The sequence below is a fragment of the Bos mutus genome, chromosome 10 (genome assembly GCF_027580195.1).
Source record: "Bos mutus isolate GX-2022 chromosome 10, NWIPB_WYAK_1.1, whole genome shotgun sequence".
Classification (NCBI taxonomy): domain Eukaryota; kingdom Metazoa; phylum Chordata; class Mammalia; order Artiodactyla; family Bovidae; genus Bos; species Bos mutus.
The window spans coordinates 30,038,680-30,062,263 of NC_091626.1; the positions used below are offsets into that span (position 1 = coordinate 30,038,680).

Genomic DNA, 23,584 nt, shown 5'->3' on the forward strand with positions numbered 1-23,584 from the left:
TTTTAAGCTAGCTTTTTCAATCTCCTCTTTCACCTTCAGCAAGAGGCTCTTTAGCTGCTGTTCACTTTCTGCCATAAGGGTGGTGTCATATACATACCTGAGGTTGTTGGTATTTCTCCTGACAATCTTGATTCAAGCTTGTGATTTATCCAGCCAGGAATTTCGTATGAACAGTAGGAACAGTGTGAGAAACTATCAAGCAATGAAGAAACAGGCTGAGTGTGAAAGATGGGGTTCCTCCCCTCAGAATGCTTTCAACCTGGCAAGGAATTCTAATTCTATTTCATAATATGGCTGTTAAGAAAAGCCTGCTAGGAAATTCCTTGGCAGTCCAGTGGTCAGGAATTTGCACGAACACTGCTGGGGCCCAGATTTGATCCCTGGTCAAGGAACTAAGATCCCACAAGGATATGCTCAAAAATCCTTCAACCTAGGCTTCAATGGTATGTGAACCAAGAACTTAAGATATAAAAGCTGGATTTAGAAAAAGCAGTGGAACCAGAGATCAAATTGCCAATATCTGCTGGATCACAGAGAAAGCAAGGGAATTCCAAAATTCCAGAAAAATATCTAGCTTTGCTTCATTGATTACACGAAAGCCTTTGACTGTGTGGATCACAACAAACTGTGGAAAATTTCTGAAGAGATGGCAGTATCAGACTACCTTATCTACCTCCTGAGAAACCTGTATAAAAGTCAAGAAGCAACAGAACTGGACCTGGAACAATGGACAGGTTCAAAATTGGGAAAGGAGTATGTCAAGGCTGTATTTTATCACTCTGCTTATTTAACCTACATGCAGAATACATCATGCTAAACGCCAGGCTGACTGAATCACAAGGTGGAATAGAGATTGCTGGAAGAAATATCAAAAACCTCAGATGTGCCTCTAATACCACACTAATGGTAGAAAACAAAGAAGAACTAAACAGTCTCGGACACGACTGAGTGACTGACCTGAACTGAAAGAGCCTCTAGATGAAGGTGAAAGAGAGTGAAAAAGCTGGCTAAAACTCAACATTTCAAAAAATGAAGATCACAGCATGTGATCCCATCATTTAATAGCAAATAGATAGGGAAACAGTGGAAGCAGTGACAGATTTTACTTTCTCGGGCCCCAAAATCACTGTAGATGGTGACTGCAGCCATGAAATTAAAGATGCTTCCTCCTTAGAAGGAAACCTAAGACAAACCTAGACAGCATATTAAAAAGTAGAGACACCACTTTTCCAAAAAAGGTCAGTATGGTCAAAGCTATAGTTTTTCCAGTAGTCACGTATGGATCTAAGAGTTGGACCATAAAGAAGGATGAGCACCAAAGAATTGATGGTTTTGAACTGTAGTGCCGGAGAAGACTCTTTTGAGTCCCCTGGACTGCAAGGTGATCAAACCAGTCAATCCTAAAGAAAATCAACCCTGAATATTCATTGGAAGGACTGATGCTGAAGCTGAAGTTCCAGTATTTTGGCCACCTGATATGAAGAGCTGACTCACTGGAAAAGACCTTGATTGCTGGAAAAGATTGAGAGAAGGAGAAGAGGGTGACAGAAGATGAGCTGGTTGGATGGCCTCACCAACTCAACAGACATGAATTTAAGCAAACTCCGGCAGACAGTAAAGGACAGGGAAGCCTGGTGTCCAGCAGTCCACGGGGTCTCAAAGAGTTGGACATGACTTATGAAAGGAACAATTTGTCCAAGGGCATGTACGTCCTTCAAGAAAGTCATTTGTTTCCTGTTAGTGACTCTTCCCCTCCACTTCTAACAAAAATTTTTTCACATAAGTGCTCTTCTTCCCCTACACTTCCCTTTTTAAGACAGTATATAAGCCCCAGATGAAGCACAAGCTACACACAAGATTATCGGGAATAACATCAATAATCTCAGATATGCAAATGACAGCAACCTTATGGCAGAAAGAGAAGAGCTAAAGAGCCTCTTGATGAAAGAGGAACGTGAAAAAGATGGCTTAAAAATCAACATTTAAAAACTAAGATCATGGCATCCAGTCCCATCACTTCATGGCAAATAGATGGGGAAACAATGGAAACAGTGAGAGACTTTATTTTCTTGGGCTCCAAAATCACTGTAGATGGTGACTGCAGCCATGATATTAAGAGATGCTTGCTACTTGGAAGAAAAGCTATAAACGGCTAGACAGCATATTAAAAAGCAGAGACGTTATTTTGCCGACAAAGGTCCGTCTAGTAAAAGCTATGGTTTCTCCAGTACTCATGTATGGATGTGAGAGTTGGACCATAAGGAAAGCTGAGTGCCGAAGAACTGATGCTTTTGAACTGTGGTGGATGGCATCACCGACGCAATGGACACAGGTTTGAGCAAATTCTGAGAGATGGTAAAGGACAGGAAAGTCTGGCGTGGACAGGGAAGCCTGTGTGCAGCAGTCCATGAGGTCTCAAAGAGTTGTACACGACTGAACAACAAAGACAACAAAATTACTTAAAACAAAGTTTATAAAGAGAAGAAGTTAAAAAGCAAAAGAGGAATTAGATAACTCAAAGAAAGAAATCCTAGAGAGGATAAAAGATTTAATTTTAAATTTTATAGTTGTGAGAAGAGTCTTTGATGGAGCTCTCATTTTCAAATGAAATTAATATATTCACATTTTATACAGAATTGAGTAAAACTGAGAAAGTCTACAATTTTGCAACATCTTACTATTGTTAAACTGTACAAAGAATCACAGATAGAAGGTATTTTAAGGAGTTTAATGTCCTAAAAATATTTGTCAACTGAAGGAATTTGGAATGAAGTAACAAAACATAACACCTGTATAATTACTCGAGCTAAAATAAACATTGCAAAACTTCCCATGGAAGATTATAGGAAATCCACTTAAAAAGTTAAACAAAGAAGATTACACTTTTAAATAAAATATTGGTGACAATATTAGAGATTGATATAGCTTTAAAAAATGCTAAAAGCATGTGGATATACATAAAATATTCTGATTCTGTCACTTTTTATTATGTTATGATAATCACAATAAATAAAATTTTGAACTGTCACATTAAAGTACATGACTCATTGTTATTTTTTAAAACGTGGTTTATTTCTGAAACTAATTTTTCAGTAGAATTAGTTTGTATGGATCCACCAATATAAAGTTCAAATTGTTGGCCAATAATTATTTCAAAACATATATTGCTTTGTTTTAATGTTTCTCATCTCTCTCAAACATGAGACTATTCAGTTCAGTTCAGTTGCTCAGGCGTGTCCGACTCCTTGCGACCCCATGAATCGCAGGACGCCAGGCCTCCCTGTCCAGCACCAACTCCCGGAGTTCACCCAAACTCATGTCCATCGAGTCGGTGATGCCATCCAGCCATCTCATCCTCTGTTGTCCCCTTCTCCTCCTAGCCCCAATCCCTCCCAGCATCAGGGTCTTTTCCAATGAGTCAACTCTTTGCATGAGGTGGCCAAAGTACTGGAGTTTCAGCTTCAGCATCAGTCTTTCCAATGAACACCCAGGACTGATTTCCTTTAGGATGGACTGGTTGGATCTCCTTGCAGTCCAAGGGACTCTCAAGGAATGATAAATCAGTGTTTAGCCTACAAGTAAACTGACACCTATTTGACCCCAATTCACTAACAAATTGGACAGATAGTCCAGAACTTGACTGCTGTAATCATATCAAACCAAACTGGCATAAGACTGAATGAAATACTATATTCCAAGAATTGACTTTATGACCCTTCTAAGATGACTACAGGAAAAACTGAAAATTTTATAAAGAATTCAATTATGATATTAACACTTCAAAATGTACTTTGAGTACATATTCTCTCAGTTAAAAATTACTTCTGCAAGGGACTTCCCTGACAGACCAGTGGTTAAGACTTTACTTCACAATGCAAGGAGTGGATGTGGGCTCCATCCCTGGACAGGGGGCTAAGATCCCATATGCCTCATGGCCAAAAAAGCAAAACATAAAACAGAAGCAATACTGTAACAAGGTCAATAAAGACTAGAAGAATGGTTGACATAAAAAAAGAATATTTCTGGAAAGACCCCCTACAGTTCAAAAAGAACATATGTAAAATACATGGCATTCAGTTCAGTTCAGTTGCTCAGTCAGGTCCAATTCTTTCCTACCCCATGAATTGCTGCATGCCACACCTCCCTGTCCATCAAAAACTCCCAGAGCTTGCTCAAACTCATGTCCATTGAGTCGGTGATGCCATCCAACCATCTCATCCTCTGTCGTCCCCTTCTCCTCCCGCCTTCAATCTTTCCCAGCATCAGGGTCTTTTCAAATGAGTCAGTTCTTTGAATCAGGGGGCCAAAGTATGGGAGTGTCAGGTTCAGCATCAGTCCTTTCAATGAATATTCAGGACTGATTTCCTTTAGGATGGAGGGATTGGATCTCCTGCAGTCCAAGGGACTCTCAAGAGTCTTCTCCAGCACCACAGTTCAAAAGCATCAATTCCTCGGTGCTCAGCTTTCTTCACAGTCCAACTCTCACATCCATACATGACCACTGGAAAAATCATAGCTTTGATAAAACAGACCTTTGTTGGCAAAGTAATGTCTCTGCTTTTGAATATGCTGTCTAGGTTGGTCATAGCTTTTCCTTCCAAGGATCAAGTGTCTCTTAATTTCATGGCTGCAATCACCATCTGCAGTGATTTTGGAGCCCAAGAAAATAGTTTCTCACTGTTTCCTTGTTTCTCCATCTATTTGCCATGAAGTGATGGGAACAGATGCCATGATCTTAGTTTTCTGAATGTTGAGTTTTAAGCCAACTTTTTCACTCTCCTCTTTCACTTTCATCAAGAGGCTCTTTAGTTCTTCACTTTCTGCCATAAGGGTGGTGTCATCTGCATATCTGAGATTATTGATATTTCTCCCAGCAATCTTGATTCCAGCTTGTGCTTCATCCAGCCCAGCGTTTCGCATGATGTAGTCTGCATATAAGTTAAAGAAGCAGGGTGACAATATACAGCCTTAATGTACTCCTTTCCTGATTTGGAACCAGTCCGATGTTCCATGTCCACTTCTAACTGTTGCTTCTTGACCTGCATAATGATATCTCAGGAGGCAGGTAAGGTGGTCTGGTATTGCCATCTCTTGAATAATTTCCCACGGTTTATTGTGATCCAAACAGTCAAAGGTTTTGGCATAGTCAATAAAGTTTTTTTCTGGAACTCTCTTGCTTTTTCGATGATACAATGGATGTTGACAATTTGATCTCTAATTCCTCTGCCTTTTCTAAATCCAGTTTGAACATCTGGAAGTACATGGCTCATGTACTATTGAAACCTGGCTTGGAGAATTATGAGCATTACTTTGCTAGCGTGTGAGATGAGTGCAATTGTTCGGTAGTTTGAACGTTCTTGGCATTGCCTTTCTTTGGAACTGGAATGAAAACTGACCTTTTCCGGTCTTGTGGCCACTGTTGAGTTTTCCAAATTTGCTGGCATATTGAGTGCACCCCTTTCACAGCATCATCTTCCAGGATTTGAAATAGCTCAACTGGAATTCCACCAACTCCACTAGCTTTGTCCATAGTGATGTTTCCTAAGGCCCACTTGACTTCACTTTCCAGGATGTCTGGCTCTAGGTGAGTGATCATACCACTGTATCTGAGTCATGAAGATCTTTTTTGTATAGTTCTTCTGTGTATTCTTGCCACCTTTTCTTAGTATCTTCTTCTTCTGTTAGGTCCATACCATTTCTGTCCTTTATTGTGCCCATCTTTGCTTGATGCTATCCCAAGATTCCCTTGGTATCTCTAATTTTCTTGAAGAGATCTCTGGTCTTTCCCTTTCTATTGTTTTTCTCTATTTCTTTGCACTGATTACTGAGGAAGGCTTTCTTATCTCTCCTTGCTATTCTCTGGAACTCGCATTCAGATGGGTATATCTTTCCTTTTCTCCTTTGCCTTTTGCTTCTCTTCTTTTCTAAGCTATTTGTAAGGCCTCCTCAGACAACCATTTTGCCTTTTTGCATTTCTTTTTCCTGGGGGCAGGTCTTGATCACTGCCTTCTGTACAATATCACAAACCTCCGTCCATAGTTCTTCAGGGACTCTATCAGATCTACGCATTAATATACAATATTTGTCTTTCTCTCTCTGACTTACTTCACTCTATACAATAGGCTCCAGGTTCATCCACCTCATCAAGATTGACCCAAATGCATTATTTTTTATAGTTGAGTAATGTTCCACTGTATATATATACCACAATTTCTGTATCCATTCATCTGTTGATAGACATGTAAATTGCTTCCATGTCCTTGCTATTGTAAAAAGTGCTGAGACAAACACATTATGGTTTGCTCCGGGTATCTGCCCAGTAGTGAGATTGTTGGGTCAAATGGTAGTTTTATTCCTAGTTTTTTAAGGAATCTCCATACTGTTCTCCATAGTGCCTGTATCAATTTACATTACTGCCAACAGTGCAAGAGGGTTCCCTTTTCCCATATCCTCTCCAGCATTTATTATTTGTAGATTTTTTAATGATAGCTATTCTGACCAGTGATACCTCATTGTAGTTTTGACTTGCATTTCTCTAATAATGAGTAATGTTGAGCATCTTTTCAACTCTTTGTTGGTCATCTGTATGTCTTCTTCAGAGAAATGTCTGTTTAGGTCTTCCACTCATTTTTTGATTCTGTTGTTTGGTTTTTTGGTATTGAGCTACATGAGCTGCCTGTATATTTTAGAGATTAATCCTTTGTCAGTTGTTTTGTTTGCAATTAATTTCTCCCATTCTAAGGGTTGTCTTTTAAGCTTATTTATTGCTTCCTTTGCTGTACAAAGGCTTTTAAGTTTAATTAAGCCCCATTTGTTTACTTTTGTTTTTATTTCCATTACTCTAGGAGGTGGGTCAAAGAGGATCTTACTGCAAAATATGTCAGAGTGTACTGCCTATGTTTTCCTCTAAGAGTGTTACAGTTTCTGTCCTTACATTTAAATCCCTTGCATTTCTATTCACTATTCCTTGCATTCCTATTCAATAACAGTGAAAAATCAGGAAGAGAAGTGAAGGAAACAATCCCATTCACCACTGCAACAAAAAGAATAAAACACCTATGGATAAACCTACTTAAAGAGACAAATGACTTCTGTGCTCAAAACTATAAGACACTGACGAAAGAAATTAAAGAGGACACAAACAGATGGAAAGCTATACCATGTTTTTGTATTGGAAGAATCAATATTGTGAAAATGACTATACTACACAAAGCAATCTACAGATTCAATGAGATCCCTATCAAACTACCAATGATATTTTTCATAGAACTAGAAAAATTTTTTCACAATTTGTATGAAAACACAAAGGACCCCAACTAGCCAAAGCAATCTTGAAAAAAAGAAGAATGGAGCCGGAGGAATCAACTTTCTTGACTTCAGACTATACTACAAAACTATAGTCATCAAAACAGTATGGTATTGGCACTAAAACAGTAATATAGACCAACAAAAAAAGACAAAAGCCCAGAGATAAACCCATGCACCTATGGGCGTCTTATCTTTGACAAAGGAGGCAAGAATATAAAATGGAGAAAAGATAGCCTCTTCAATAAGAGATGCTGAGAAAACCAGAAGCTACATGTGAAAGAATGAAAGTAGAATATTTTCTAACACCATAAACAAGAACAACTTACTTTTAAAATTATTGTCTTTTAAATAAACAATTTAAAAGTTAGACTGAATTACTCAAAATATTTTTTTTCCTCTACAACATTATGCTATCAGAGTTGTCTTCAAAGTGAACTTCAAAAAATAGGTTCAATTTTGAAAATGATTTCAGGGATCTTCCTCAATTTCATCAAGAATGGAAGCCTTTCTTGGCTGTATCTTTTCAGTATTCTGAAGAGCAAGTACCTTATAAATCAAAACCATGGGGATTAGCAAGGTCATCATATCCTTTTGCTCATGAAGTTAGGTTTCTCGTTATCTAACACATACTTAGAAAGATACTGAAGCTGAAGAAGGAACCAATATTGGTCAAAGTTTAAACATAGCTATTAATAGGTCACCAGAAAATAAGCTTTCATATTGAACACCAAAAAAGGGCTGACTGTTGATATCAGAACTGCCTGAAAAATGGGAGGAAAGTAGGTTTTGCCAATGTGTATTCACTGCACATTCAGTCTGTTACTCTTTTACTCTTTCTATCACCCATTCTTCAGCTTAGTCACTAAATCACACATTCATTTATCTATTTAAGAAATATATCTGGCTGGGTCTACTATGGTAGGTGGCAGCAATTAAACATGAACAGACTCTGGCCTTAAGAAAGTTATAATCTATTCTGAAATACACAGTACATACACAGACAATGATAATATAGTACAAAAATCTATGACAGGAGTTTAGGCAACATATAGGAAGAGCACATGGGAGACCATAGAGGGCTCCAGGAAGGAAAAAAACCCAAGTTCAATCAGCTCAATTAGCCTTCCCACCTAAATAGATTACCCTAAATTTAAAATTTAGGCTTCCTTCTAAATTTTCATTTAATTTTTCTCAGAGGGTTAAAGAAGACTAGGATAGTTATTTACCACAATGACCAGGGAGGACTAGAAAGGAGTAGCAAGGGCTGGTCTCCTTAAAACTGCTATCCAATAGTCTAGTATTAAGGACATTTTCCCATGTGGATAGAGGTAATTTAATTCCCCATAATAACTCCCCATAATCTCTCAAAAAACAGTATTTTAAAAGCTTGAACTCGTAAAACATCTAGAAACAAATAGGTCTCCCCTATCTCTTGTTATTTTCTTCCTAAATTGGGCTGAGTCACAAGCAAGCTTTTCCTAGGAAACTCATTAGGGAAGAATACTTATGCAGATTTCTGATTAGGAAGCTTCTTTACCTGCCGGTTTGTCTTCCCAACCCATAGGCAACAATCTTCCACTGAAAAACCCAGAGAGGAGTTCATATACAGGACTAAACTGTCATTATTTCATTAAGGCTTTTCCTTTGCAGGTGTTAAATCTCACTTTCAATCTCATGAGTCTTCACAGTCTCATATTTCAGATATCAACATAAACCAAACAGAAAAATTCTTTTCCTCCTCTTCCTAACAAACATTGAGAAAAAAATATATAAAAGCTCATGGTGAGAGAAGAATTAAATGATCAAAAATCAAATACCTACAGGCCATAAATTTTAAAATATTTTCAAACATTTTAATGTCGGTTCCTAGAAGACCAGTGCTAAGATGTTAGTCCATCATATTTTTAATAAACTTAGGAACACAAACTGAAGCCAAGTTCAGTGAAGCCATTATGCTGTAGATCTTAAACTTACAGAGAGCTGAATGGCAATAATATCTCAATAAAACTAGAGAAAAGATTTTTAAAAATGTGATAACAAAACCAAGAAAGTCAAAACTAAGGCTAGAAGTAGAAAGAATGCAATGCCTGGTTGTCAGGAAGCCCTATCTATGTAATTTTAGGACCTTAGATCAATTACAACTTAGTTGAGCTCTAGTTTTTACATCCCTAAATTGACAGAGCTAAACTAATTAAGTGTGACTGTCATATGAAAACAAAATTTCAAAAGTAGTGCAGGTAATAGATGCTAAGATGATTGAAGCTGTAGACGCAAACTAGCCAACAACGAGCAAAAATCAGGATATCCAGTCGTAAAACATGAGGTTATGAACTCTGGCAACAACCTGAATTAGGTTTGTGCACCCTCACCAGTCAAGCCTCTAGATCAAAATGCAACCAGCTAACACATAAGACTCTTGGGAGATCCTGAGAAGAAAATCCAGTTAAACTGTACCCAAAATCCTGACTGATGCAAACTGTGAATAATAAATATGTGTTGTTTTAAAAAAAACTCTGTGGTAATTTGTGGTTACACAGCAAATTAAAGCTATTATAAGTAGACAATGTAATCATTTGGGTTTTTTTCACTTTGACCATCAGTGTCGCATGTATCATTGTGTTCTTGATAAATAAAATACATGGATATAAAAACACTGTTTTAATGACTAGTTTTAATCTCTTAGACTCTGATTCATCTTCAGCCAAACTGAGTTTCTAAAAAGCAAAGCATACCCTCGAATTTCTATTCATTCTCATAATCAATCAGTCTCTCCTCTCTCTGTTATTCCTTCTCGCCTCCCTCACTCCCTTCCTCCTTTACTTCTTCTACTTCTCTTTTTTCTTAATAAAAGCTTCTTTTCAAGGATCATCTCTTTTTAAATCATCTCTGTCAGTGCTTTCGTTAAACTTTCATATGCCTCTATAATAATATTCCTCTATTAAGGTATCATAATGGAATGGGGAATGAGAATATTTGACTCTTTTTCCCTTCCTCATCCCCTTTTTTTCTTTCCCCTTTTTAATGGACAGCAATAGTTTCTCTTTTTAAGAAGGAAGCATGGAAAGACAGAAATAATGTCTGTTATTAATGTGCTGTTATTCCACCTGCTGTCTAATCAGCTGTAATTAAAGCAATAAATTCACCTGAGTCATTTCACATTTTTGTGTGTGTACTACATAAGCAGGCAATAATATTAAGAAGTAGGGAGCAACTAACATCAATTAATTGAACTAGGCAGTCCTTATTATTGGTATTACCGCCAATACCTATCTAATTGAGATGGTATGTGTCAGTTCAGTCACTCAGTCATGTCCGACTCTTTGCGACCCCATGGACTGCAGCACGCCAGGCTTCCCTGTCCAACACCAACTCCCAGAGCTTACTCAAACTCATGTCCATGGAGTCGGTGATACCATCCAACCATCTCATCCTCTGTCAGCCCCTTCTCTTTCCGCCTTCAATCTTTCTCAGTATCAAGGTCTTTTCCAACGAGTCAGTTCTTCACATCAGGTGGCCAAAGTATTGGAGTTTTAGCTTCAACATCAGTCCTCCAGTGAATATTCAGGACTGATTTCCTTTAGGATTGACTGACTGGATCTCCTTGCTGTCCAAGGGACTCTCAAGTATCTTCTCCAACACCACAGTTCAAAAGCATCAATTCTTCAGCACTCAGCTTTATAGTCCAACTCTCACATCCATACATGACTACTGGAGGAACCATAGCTTTGACTAGACGGACCTTTGTTGACAAAGTGATGTCTCTGCTTTTTAATATGTTGTCTAGGTTGGTCACAGCTTTTCTTCCAAGGAGCAAGCATCTTTTAATTTCATGGCAGTCATCATCTGAAGTGATTCTGGAGCCCAAAATATAAAGTCTGTCTCTGTTTCCATTGTTTCCCCAACTATTTGCCATGAAGTAATGGGACCAGATGCCAAGATCTTAGTTTTCTGAATGTTGAGTTTTAAGCCATCTTTTTCACTCTCCTCTTTCACTTTCATCAAGAGGTTCTTTAGTTATTCACTTTCTGCCATAATGGTGGTGTCATCTGTGTATCTGAGGTTATTGATATTCCTCCCGGCGATCTTGATTCCAGCTTGTGCTTCATCCAGCCCAGCATTTCTCACGATGTACTCTGCATATAAGTTAAATAAGCAGGGTGACAATATACAGCCTTCACGTATTCCTTTCCCAATTTGGAAACAGTCTTTTGTTCCATGTCTAGTTCTAACTGTTGCTTCTTGACCTGCATACAGATTTCTCAGGAGGCAGGGAGCAACTAAAGTCAATTAATTAAACTAGGCAGTCCTTATTATAGCTATTACTGCCAATACCTATCTAATTGAGATGGTATGTGTAGGCAAGCAAACTGTTCTATTTTAAAATAATAATTCTTGATGATGTATAAATTTGTCCTTAAATTAACAGCTGAGAATCAATACAGTAGTCATCTCTTAGTTTGATCACTCTTTTTCTGGGACTATCTTCTCTCTCACAGAGGACCCCACCATTCTGACCATAGGTATCTATCCATGACAGGTCAATCAAAATAGTCTACCTCTCTGCTGCTGCTAAGTCGCATCAGTCATGTCTGACTCTGTGACCCCACAGACAGCAGCCCACCAGGCTTCTCTGTCCCTGGGATTCTCCAGGCAAGAATACTGGAGTGGCTTGCCATTTCCTTCTCCAATGAATGCATGCATACATGCTAAGTCAATTCAGTCGTGTCCAACTCTGTGTGACCCCACAGACGGCAGCCCACCAGGCTCCCCTGTCCCTGGGATTCTCCAGGCAAGAATACTGGAGTGGGTTGCCATTTCCTTCTAGCCACAGTGCTTGGATGAGGTTTGGGCACATGACCAGATTAACAAAATCACAGAATTATTCCATGAAATTTTATGTTTTAGAGTGGAAATGAAGACAGACCATGGAGTTATAAGGATGGAATTAGAGTAAGTTAGCAACAATGTCATCAGTTTCATGGAGAAAGCCCGATTGTCATAAGTGAGACTAAAGTCAAGAAAAAACTCAAGAGAGTTGATGACAGAAGGTGAGAGAAACAAACCCAGTTGCAAAAATGCCCTAAATCTATTCACTGAGGTTCCCACTCTTGCCCTGGTTTCTGAAGCTCTTTCTTGATTCCATGAGAAATACTCTTTAATTACATATGCCAATATTGGAGAAGGAAATGGCAACCCACTCCAGTGTTCTTGCCTGGAGAATCCCAGGGACGGGGGAGCCTGGTGAGCTGCCGTCTATGGGGTCGCACAGAGTCGGACACAACTGAAGCGACTTAGCAGTAGCAGCACATATGCCAATAAATCACAAACTAACTTTTTAAGCTAGTTGACTTACATGTATATACTTTGAAAATCAAAGAATCAAGTAATTAAACAATGTTATTTATTTCATTAAGAAATTCTAACACTGATAGGTCATCTATATGCCTCAAGCAGAAACATAGATATTATCCATCTTCGATCAGATGTTCCTTAATTTTAAGAACAATGTAAAATGAACATATACTAACGCTTTGATTAAAACAAATTCTTTAGAAATGAGCCCACAAAATCTGCCACATACATTCTTAGAAATGTATGGGATGATGGAAATGAGAGAAAGTCTTCTAAAAGTAGATAAAATCCAAAGTCTTTGCAGTTTTGACATAGAGTACATAATACCAAGCACCAGCCTAGATTAAGCTATATTGTCCAAAAATGCACTTTATAGTACAATAATCATATAATCCACAAGGAACCTGGTTAAAAAGGATAAAAACTTTCAATTAGATATATTATTATAGACAAGACAGCTTTGGTGTCTGTCAGATTTAGCAGAACTACTGGCAGCAGAGCAAAATGAATAATCAATAATGCTTAAAATGTTGTCATTGGAAAAATCATTCCTATATCAAAGGAAATTTATCTTCAGAAAAAAAGGATAGCAATATAAAAACTCTTCAGTTTTGATTAATAATTATTAAAGGTCTCCAAGATACTCTAAAATTGAAATTTAAAAAACAGGCCATAAAAAAAATTAACTAAAATCATCTACCTGTAGTACAAGAATGTACAGCTCAATGGAAAATAACCAGTTCAAAAACCACTGTTTACCCTCTGCTGACTGGCATTTTTAAGAAATTCAATTCACCATAGCAACCTGTCTTAACACCAGCAGATAAGTACAGGCTATATTTAGATATGATTGCTTTCCAGACGGCAATCCTGCCTTTCCTTCATATTTAATGTTATGATCCAAGGGACCAAAATATCATTCAATCAGACTGTAGTGTGAAGATAAGTATACTCAAGGGGATGAGGCTGTGTTTCAGAACTATGACGAGAACAGCTTCCAAAGGTGCTATGATTTCTAAAGAAGCATATATATGTAAATAAAATTTTTACATCTAAAAAATTTACAACTAGATACAATACTATTTTGCAGAATTTTATCTTTGTTCTTAAACATTAAATGCTGTCATCAAATGCTAATGATTTGTACTATCAAAATACATTTCGGCTAGAAGGGTTTTGTTATTATTTAATTAGTATGCGGCACTTCCAATTTGGAAACTTCTAATTAAACAAGAAAAAAAATTTTACGCAAAAGCAATCCTTTACAGATTATGTATAACAAGAGCAGTAGTAATACAAGACAAGTAATACAATATACTACATGAAAGATTAATTGAGGAAAATGCTATTGTTACAAAATTACCCTGGATGTATTTGTACTTTATAATCTTTGTAATGACAGTGAAAAGAATTTCTATTTCACTAATAAGCAACACAGTTTACTTCACAAGGTACCAAGTATCATAATAATCATAGTAATAATCATAGAGAGTGCCTTTTATTTTTCTTTACCCTCTAGATTATCTGCATCAAAATTATTTAAAGACAAAAGAAGTGAAGTTCAATTAAAAATACTAAGAACATCTCTCTCACACCCATTAAGGCGGCTATTATGTTAAAAAATGAAAAAAAAAAAAAAACCCAGAAAATTATGTATTGATGAGGAATTGGAGAAACTGGAATACATATGCACTCCTGGAGGGAATATAAGTTGTTGCAGTCACTACAGAAAACACTATAGCAGTTCTTCAAAACCCTAAAAACAGAATTACTGTATGATATAGCAATTCCACTTCTGGGTATATATACAAAAGAATTGAAATCAGTGGCTCAAGGAGGTATTTGCATACTCATGTTCAGAGCAGCATTATTCACAACAGTTAACAGGAAGAAGCAACTCAGTGCCCCTCAATGTATGAATAAGTAAACAAACTGTGTTTTATATATATATATATATATATATATATATATATATATATACACATATATATATATACACACACACACACACACACATAATGGTATATTATTCAACCTTAAAAAAGAAAGAGATTCTGACACATGATAGAACTCACTTGAGACAACTGTGCTAACTAAAAGACAAAAGTCACAAAAAGACAAATATTGTATGATGCCACTTATAAGAGTCCTACAGTATTCCAAAACCATTGAAACAAAAAGAACTGTGGTTGCCAGAGGCTGGGGAGAGAGGAAAATAGGGAGTTAATGTTTTATGAGTTTTTGTTACAGTTCTCCAAGATGAAAAACTAGGAGAGCTTGCAACGGTGTGTATATCCTTAACATGACTGAACTGTACACTTAAAATTGGTTAAGACAGTAAATTTCATGTGATGTTTATTTTACAATTAAAAAAAATACCAAGAATATTGACAAGAAGTATTCCTCATCCATAATACAATTTATCCAGAATTTATAATTAAGATCTCTCCTATTTCACTGAATCATCCTTTCTTAAAAATCACAAGAGTCTGTAAACTCAGAAAAATCTTTTCAAAATCTTGACATCACTGGAACAACTGAAAACATATTCTGAGCAACAGAAAGAAAAATAACAAAGACTGGCATAATTGTCATGTTTTGCAAAATTCTTCCCCTATTTGCTCTATGAAAAAAAATACTAATATCCTACATTATGAATTATATTTCTAATATTCGGAGATGGCCAATTCTTTTATGAATTAAACAGTTCTTCCTCTAACTGATTTACATATCACATATATACAACGGATGTAAATTTTTAAGAGTTTTTGCAAATTAAACAAGACATATCCATCTATAACCAACTACACACACACACAATTAGCATCAACACAATGAATAGTAAAATTAAGTGTTCAATTTCTATTGGTCTTTTTCATTTTTATATTTCCTCTCTTGATTATTAAACAGCTTTTAATAATTTCTATAAAATGAATCTGAGTTCAAATAATTATCTCTGCTAAATGGTTTATAAGTAAGCAAAAACAACTTTAAAGCATAAATATGGTAGTATGTTTTATCTTTCATCTTCACCAAACAATGGAAACTTGAAAGCATTTTTGAGAATTTTAACTATTGAGAACACAACTGATATAACTTAAAAGTATGTTATATAAAGTATCTCTTTTCCATATAGTAGTCAGCTGTCCTGCATAGATAACAAGAAAAAGTATAAATGAATTTGTATGATTTAAATAGCATATAACCCTCCACTTAAAGAGAATAAAAATTAATTGTATCATGCTAAGAATAATTCCTTTTATGTATGAAAATTATATATCATATTAGATATGTTTCTAATGTGGTGATATGTGTGGGTATGCTAAGTTGCTTTGGTCATGTCCAACTCTTTGTGATCTTACGGACTGTAGCCCAGATATCTTTCTAATAGGGTGATGACATCAAGCTAAATTTGACATTTTTCAGTGTGCCATTGAAGACCACAACTAAAACAAGAAGTCTTATAAAACAATTCTAACTGACAAACTATGCATACAACAGAAGAAATCATTCTTAAAATATTTAAAATCATAAATAGAAGATATATTAAAACAGTTAATTATTTCAAAATTTAATATGCATATAAATTAATAATTCAAATAAACATTTTTGCACATTATTAGCAAAAAAGTGAAAGGTTCTTCTACTTGGTCTTATATGTAACACCTACAGGACTACACTAGAAACAAATATTCTTAGAGTAACTTCCCAAAAAAGAGAGCTTCTCAGGTATTCCCGCCATCACAATCTTGCTACAAGTCAGACTCTGCTCTCAATTACAACAGATAAAAAGTTAGTAGCAAAACCAGAAAGTCTTGCTTAAGGATTCACAACTTTCTCAATTTTTTTCCTCCTCCCATACCATCCCTCCTTCATCATGTTCACACAATATAGCTCACTCAGTTCACTCAAGCCCAATAATTACTTTTACTACAATGATTTTACAGATATTTTATACCTGTTCACTTATCTGATTAAAACACTCTACAATACCACTCTGAGTGTCACATTGACCAAAGTAGCCTGGGATCTCCTCGATCTACTTTTTCCTTCTTTCTAACAGCATTAGTGACTGAAGTACAGTTTTCTTCACACATCAACTCCTTTCTTCATCAGGCGCTCAAGTAGGTGAAGCATAATACAAATCTGACAGGCATATTTACATACGGAGCATTCATTTAATATACATACCTTATTTTATTAGTATTTTTTATTTAGAACATGTATTGAAATAACATACAATTTTAGCAACGCTTACACTTGTCAGGAAAGAAAGTGAAGTCTCTCAGTAGTGTCCGACTCTTTGCAACCCCATGGACTGTAGCCTAGCAGAATACTCATTAAATGCCAGTGATTTTTTGAGAAAGTTCTTTCAGAAAAGTTATTTTTCACATATTTCCTACTTAATGTTACAACCAAAGCAATTCACATAGAACCATATAGTAGTGCACACAAATTAATGAACAAAGTAATTAATGAACAAAGTAATGAATTATGTCAAGAGTTTGGGAGTCTAGGCCGGGGGGAAAAAAAGGTAGTTGGCTTAAAAAAAATCCTTACCCAAGAGATATAAAATATTGCTACAGAATAGTAACTCAGAATAAAATATTTCCCATTATAACAACCCCCAAAATAATTATTTTTCCACACCAGGCATTACTTTCCCTAAAGAATTTTACCAAGAAATCTATTTCTAAAAAATGAATCAGTCACTAATAGTACATTTTGACAATTCTTACTAAGAAAAAAGTTCTTCCCCAACCCAAGTGTTAAGGGCAAAGACAAATTCTTGCTCACTGAATTCTTATATTCAACACTAATGCCAAGAGACTAATGCCAACTTAAGGTAATGATGTTAAGCTAAGATATCTGACTACTTTAAAACATAGGCTCAGAATTATTTTGTCCACTCAATGTAATAGTGATCTGAGATAAATTTCTCTTAGAATACTAAGATTAAAATCATATTTTAGTGATAGATTACCTGATGAATACTATTCTACATTCTAGGAAGAAGTACCAAGGTATTTCAAAATACTATAACTCATTACTATAATCCATTATTTAAATGTAATTCTCCACAGCTTTGATATCATTGAAATCCATATAAGCACATTTTTCCCACAAAGACTGCATTAAAAAGATATATAATTCCAATGCACCAAAAATATACCTTATAAATAATACAATAATGGAATAATTTATTTTATTCATTCAAGTGGATGAAATCTTTCAGTGATATTATAAAGTTTCTTTCCATATACTCATGAACATGTTATTCAATATTCATTCACTAGGAATATTTATATCCACATAGAATAATTCTATTCTTCATTAAATACTTATAGAATTCAAAGGACAACTTGTCAATCTTCATTTCAATAAAAACCATGTAGAAAGAGTACTGACAATTCTTTTAAATGAAGAAAAGAGAACGTTTTAAAAAGAAAAAAATTTAGAAAGTTGGGATTGAAAACTCATTTCTGAACTCATTATAACAATGAGTTCATTATAATAACTTCAATATTCAATCATTTTCACCATTCTGTCTAGTAACTACATTTTTTAAAATGACTTGGACCATCATTAAGAAATCAATACCCTTCAGGTTCAACACACTCTTGTATTTTATTCCTCACATTTTAAATGAATTACTAGTAAAACTTGTATGAATATAGATTACACATAATGTGGAAGACCAATTTTTTGTTGTAATATATTTTACTGAATGCATTAAATATCATTAAGGAAAGCATCTGCCAGCACTTGATTTTCTTTCCCTGCTGCCTACGGCTTAACTAGTATTGATTATTTTTTTTATTAAAAGATGATCTTACTGGAAGGATATGTTCCTACAAAAGATAGCATGCATGTATGATTTGGAGTTTAATATATAAGTGCAAAAAAGTTGATTCATGAAATAGAAAGTGATATTATACTCTGATATGAAATATGTGCTGATAAAGAAAGGAACTGACTTATGATTAAGAACATTAAAAACTGAAACCTACTGAACTCCTCAAAAATCTTGTGCTACATACAACTTTCAAATTTAAAACATCAGAAATATATTCAATATACTCAAGTATATTATTATAAATATTTTACATTTTAAATTATACTTACAAATTATTATTGCAAGTTATTCAAAAATGTTTAAAACTAACGTAAACAAATTCAATCTTGCCTCCCAAGCAACTAAACTACTAATCATCTGCCTAGTATCTACTGCCACATTGGTAAGATATCATCAAACATTAGTAGATACTCTTTGAAAGTCAATCATTACTCTCATTATCTCTTCTTCTAAAATCTCTTCTATTTCTACACAGAAAGCGTTCCATAACTTCACTTCTGTTGAAACTGTTCTATGTGCTTCATTACATGTAACATAAATTTTTAGAAAAGAAGAAATTACTCAACCTGAAATTAGTGCTGAGTTACAACTCTTCTGAGAAAAGTCACACCAAGTTTTAATTTATACTTAAGACTGAAAACCAAATACTCACAAAGAAGGATCTTGTACGAGATCTTTGAGATTTATCCCACTGCGATCTTCTGCAAGATTTCTGAAGCAACTATCACTCACTAAACAGGAAAAGGAGAAAGGAAAATTAATTTTTGTTTCCATTTCAGTTAATTTACTACTATCCAAAAGGAATTTTGAAATTAAAATTGGTTATCAGGATAGGTCTTTTCTTTTCTAAACATCAAGAATGATTAATTTGGGGGCCTGGTAGATTAAGTAGCAAATATTAATATTCAATAAAAAAGCCAATAATCTAAGCACACAGACTTTATATAAATACAATATATAAAAGAGTGAATATATAGTTCTAAATTTTATTCTTACTTTTACAAAATTAATTACCAGTCTAGTAGCAAGTCACTGCTTTCACAACAACTAGAGAAAAAAAATGATAAACTATGCCCCAACAGCATATTTTTAAAGGGAATAGATAGATATATTCCTAAGTATTTAATTCTTTCCGTTGCAATGGTGAATGGAATTGTTTCCTTAATTTCTCTTTCTGTTTTCTCATTATTAGTGTATAGGAATGCAAGGGATTTCTGTGTGTTGATTTTATATCCTGCAACTTTACTATAGTCATTGATTAGTTCCAGTAATTTTCTGGTGGAGTCTTTAGGGTTTTCTATGTAGAGGATCATGTCATCTGCAAATAGTGAGAGTTTTACTTCTTCTTTTCCAATTTGGATTCCTTTTATTTCTTTTTCTGCTCTGATTGCTGTGGCCAAAACTTCCAAAACTATGTTGAATAGTAATGGTGAAACTGGGCACCCTTGTCTTGTTCCTGACTTTAGAGGAAATGCTTTCAATTTTTCACCATTGAGGATAATGTTTGCTGTGGGTTTGTCATATATAGCTTTTATTATGTTGAGGTATGTTCCTTCTATTCCTGCTTTCTGGAGAGTTTTTATCATAAATGGGTGCTGAATTTTGTCAAAGGCTTTCTCTGCATCTATTGAGATAATCATATTACACACTGAGGAAACCAGAAGGGAAAGAGACACGTGTACCCCAATGTTCATCGCAGCACTGTTTATAAGAGCCAGGACACGGAAGCAACCTAGATGTCCATCAGCAGATGAATGGATAAGAAAGCTGTGGTACATATACACAATGGAGTATTACTCAGCCATTAAAAAGAATTCATTTGAATCAGTTCTAATGAGGTGGATGAAACTGGAGCCTATTATACAGAGTGAAGTAAGCCAGAAAGAAAAACACCAATACAGTATACTAACGCATATATATGGAATTTAGAAAGATGATAACAATAACCCTGTGTACGAGACAGCAAAAGAGACACTGATGTATGGAACAGTCTTATGGACTCTGTGGGAGAGGGAGAGGGTGGGAAGATTTGGGAGAATGGCATTGAAACATGTAAAATATCATGTATGAAACGAGATGCCAGTCCAGGTTCAATGCACGATACTGGATGCTTGGGGCTAGTGCACTGGGACGACCCAGAGGGATGGTATGGGGAGGGAAGAGGGTTCAGGATGGGGAGCACATGTATACCTGTGATGGATTCATTTGATATTTGGCAAAACTAATACAATTATGTAAAGTTTAAAAATAAAATAAAATAAAAAAATAAAGGGAACAGAGAACTTTGGATTTAAAAAAAAAAAAAGGTAAACTAGGAGAAAAGTGAAATCTGTTTCTGGGTAAGCTGAGCCCCCTGATTGTTTCATTTCTGAAAGGATTTGCCATTTAAACATAAGAATTAGAGAGAGGGACACTACTAAGAAAAAGAGAAACGAGTATAGTTTTTGATAGCTCATGGGAATCCCATGGGACCCACAAAACACATGAAAATTTTCTTCTGGGAGTTTTGCTGAGGGCCAGAATGAGAAGGCAATGGCACCCCACTCCAATACTCTTGCCTGGAAAATCCCATGGATGGAGGAGCCTGGTAGGCTACAGTCCATGGGGTCACTAAGAGTTGGACACGACTGAGTGACTTCACTTTCACTTTTCACTTTCATGCATTGGAGAAGGAAATTGCAACCCGCTCCAGTGTTCTTGCCTGGAGAATCCCAGGGACAGGGGAGCCTGGTGGGCTGCCGTCTCTGGGGTCGCACAGAGTCCGACACGACTGAAGCGACTTAGCAGCAGCAGGATTGCATAAGAGGATTTGGGGAAAGGAGAAGAGAACAGGATATAGGGCAAATAATGTTCTCTGTAGTACTGTGGTGGTTAAAGTTAACGTCACTCTGCAACAAACTGTGCCTACCATGCCCAGTGTACAATTCCCAGTGTACAATTTCTATCGATCTCCCCTCAATATATTTGCTATCAATCAAAAGCATCCCACCTTGAGAGGGAAGATGAGCAAAAGGGTGAAGAACCACATGGCAGAGTAAAATCTCCAACAATCTCACAGCACATTAGTACAAAGCCACAGCAGAGAGAAATGACTGCAACACAATATGTCTGGCCCTTAAGACATTTAAAACCAGAGGCAGACTGAATATATCTAAAGCTGTCACTCAAACCACCCAGTTCAACTTGTGGTTGACTTGAGATGGTTTAACACTTAATCATTTCTTTCTAATATAACATTGACAGAAAGTAATATTTACATCAATTTCTATGATCATATAATAAACAGTATTTGATACAAAATACTGTAAAGAGCACAATATGTGACCAATAGCCAGTTTAAAAAATAATGTACATGTTAACCCACAGATGATACAGAATTCGAAGACAAGGACTTGAAGAAAAATCTAAAGAAAACCATAAGTTGAAAAAATAGAAAAACAGTCACAGTAGATGAAAATAAGAACATTTCAACAGAGAAAATTAAATCTACGCAAAAGAATCTAACAGTAATTTTAGAACTGAGAAATACACTATCTGAAATTAAGAAATCTGTGGCTGGATTTTATAGCCAACTCAACACAGCAAAACACAGGATTAGTGAACTTGAAGAGATCAGCAGAAAACATCCAAACTGAAGCAAAAAGAAAAAAAAATAAAACAAACATGAGACATGCTGGAATCAACAGCCAATGAGACTATAGCTGAAAAGAGAAGAATGAGGAAGATGCAATATTTTCAGAAAAAACAGTTAAGAATATTCCAAAACTGATATAAATACATTACTCAATGACCCAGCAAATATAGCCAAGGCTGTACTGGAAAATGTGAAAGAAAATCACACTTAGCAGTCAAACTGCTGAAAATCAAAGATAACAACAAAATCTTAAAAACAGCAGGACACATCACCTTCTAAGGAAAAACAATAAAACTTACAGCTGAGTATCAAACATAAACTATAGAACAGAGAAGACAATAGAACAATATAGTTAAAATGCTGGGGGAAAAATCTAGAATGTGAGTCTACATCTTGATTAAACATACATCCTAAAATTAAAGAGGAACTAAAACTCTACTCATATTTTAGGATAAACATTAAGTGAATGTTTCCTATATTATGCTAAATATGTTATATATATGTTAAATGTTACATATATAACATATGCTAACATATGTTAGCATAAATATTAAGCAACTATTTCCTATTTTAATTTAACAGTTTCATTATGTATCTCAACCAATTCAAATCTTCTTAAGGAGCAAGAAGAATATAACACTTGCCTTGCTCCTTTCAAAGATCCATTACCTATTATTTTACTTGGATTTTATATTCCCTTTTCTTACAGCTCAAAGTTATAAGATCTCTAAATCTAAATCTGCCTCTGATGCAAATGATAAATGCATAAAATGATGCATTTAAAGGATGGATCTGAAGTTGAAATCAAGTTTGTATTCTTTTTATTAAATGCAAAAAGATAATCCTCACCTTTTTTTCACAATGAGATAAGTAATTTTTATCAATATATAATTTTCTTTCCATATTTGACAGACACTTTTGTTGATTTGAGACAAATTCTGTTTTTCTTAATTTTAACACAAATACTCATTATTACATTATTTCCTAATTAGAGCCAAGTGGAAAAAAATAAAATGCTGCCACATGATAAGAAAAGTTGGTTTCCAGTTGAGCTGAACTTGAAGCAATAATATATTTTATCAAAACATTTGTTCTCATAAAGTTCTTGCCCAATTTGGAAAATATGAGAGCTTAGTTACAAACTTCAAGAACCTGAAAGTTTTGAAGACTTAATTAAAATAGAATAAACCTTCGCTCCTACAAAGGCTTGTTAGATAGCTATTGAAAAGAGTTTTGCTAAAGGAGGTAAATATTTTCTAAAGTTCATATCACATCCAAATTTTAAATTAAAAACAGAATAAAGAATCTAAACATCAATACTTTATCAACAAATATTCTGAACCTTTACCCGCCTAATATATGTATTAAGTTTAAGATATATTTCAACAGTGCAACAAATTTTGGTTCTGAATTATAAATAAGAACATGGTACA

The 23,584-nt window shown here is 35.3% G+C and overlaps 1 protein-coding gene across 12 annotated transcripts in view; it reads right to left on the reverse strand.

Moving 5' to 3' along the window:
• The window catches only part of GPHN (gephyrin), a 535,685-nt gene that overhangs the window by 388,233 nt on the left and 123,868 nt on the right, over positions 1-23,584 (reverse strand). For all 12 annotated transcript variants that reach the window (XM_070377686.1, XM_070377689.1, XM_070377688.1 and 9 more), the window contains exon 2: positions 19,170-19,248. In XM_070377686.1, the coding sequence (XP_070233787.1) occupies positions 19,170-19,248 (79 nt within the window). The remainder of the gene's footprint in view (positions 1-19,169; positions 19,249-23,584) is intronic.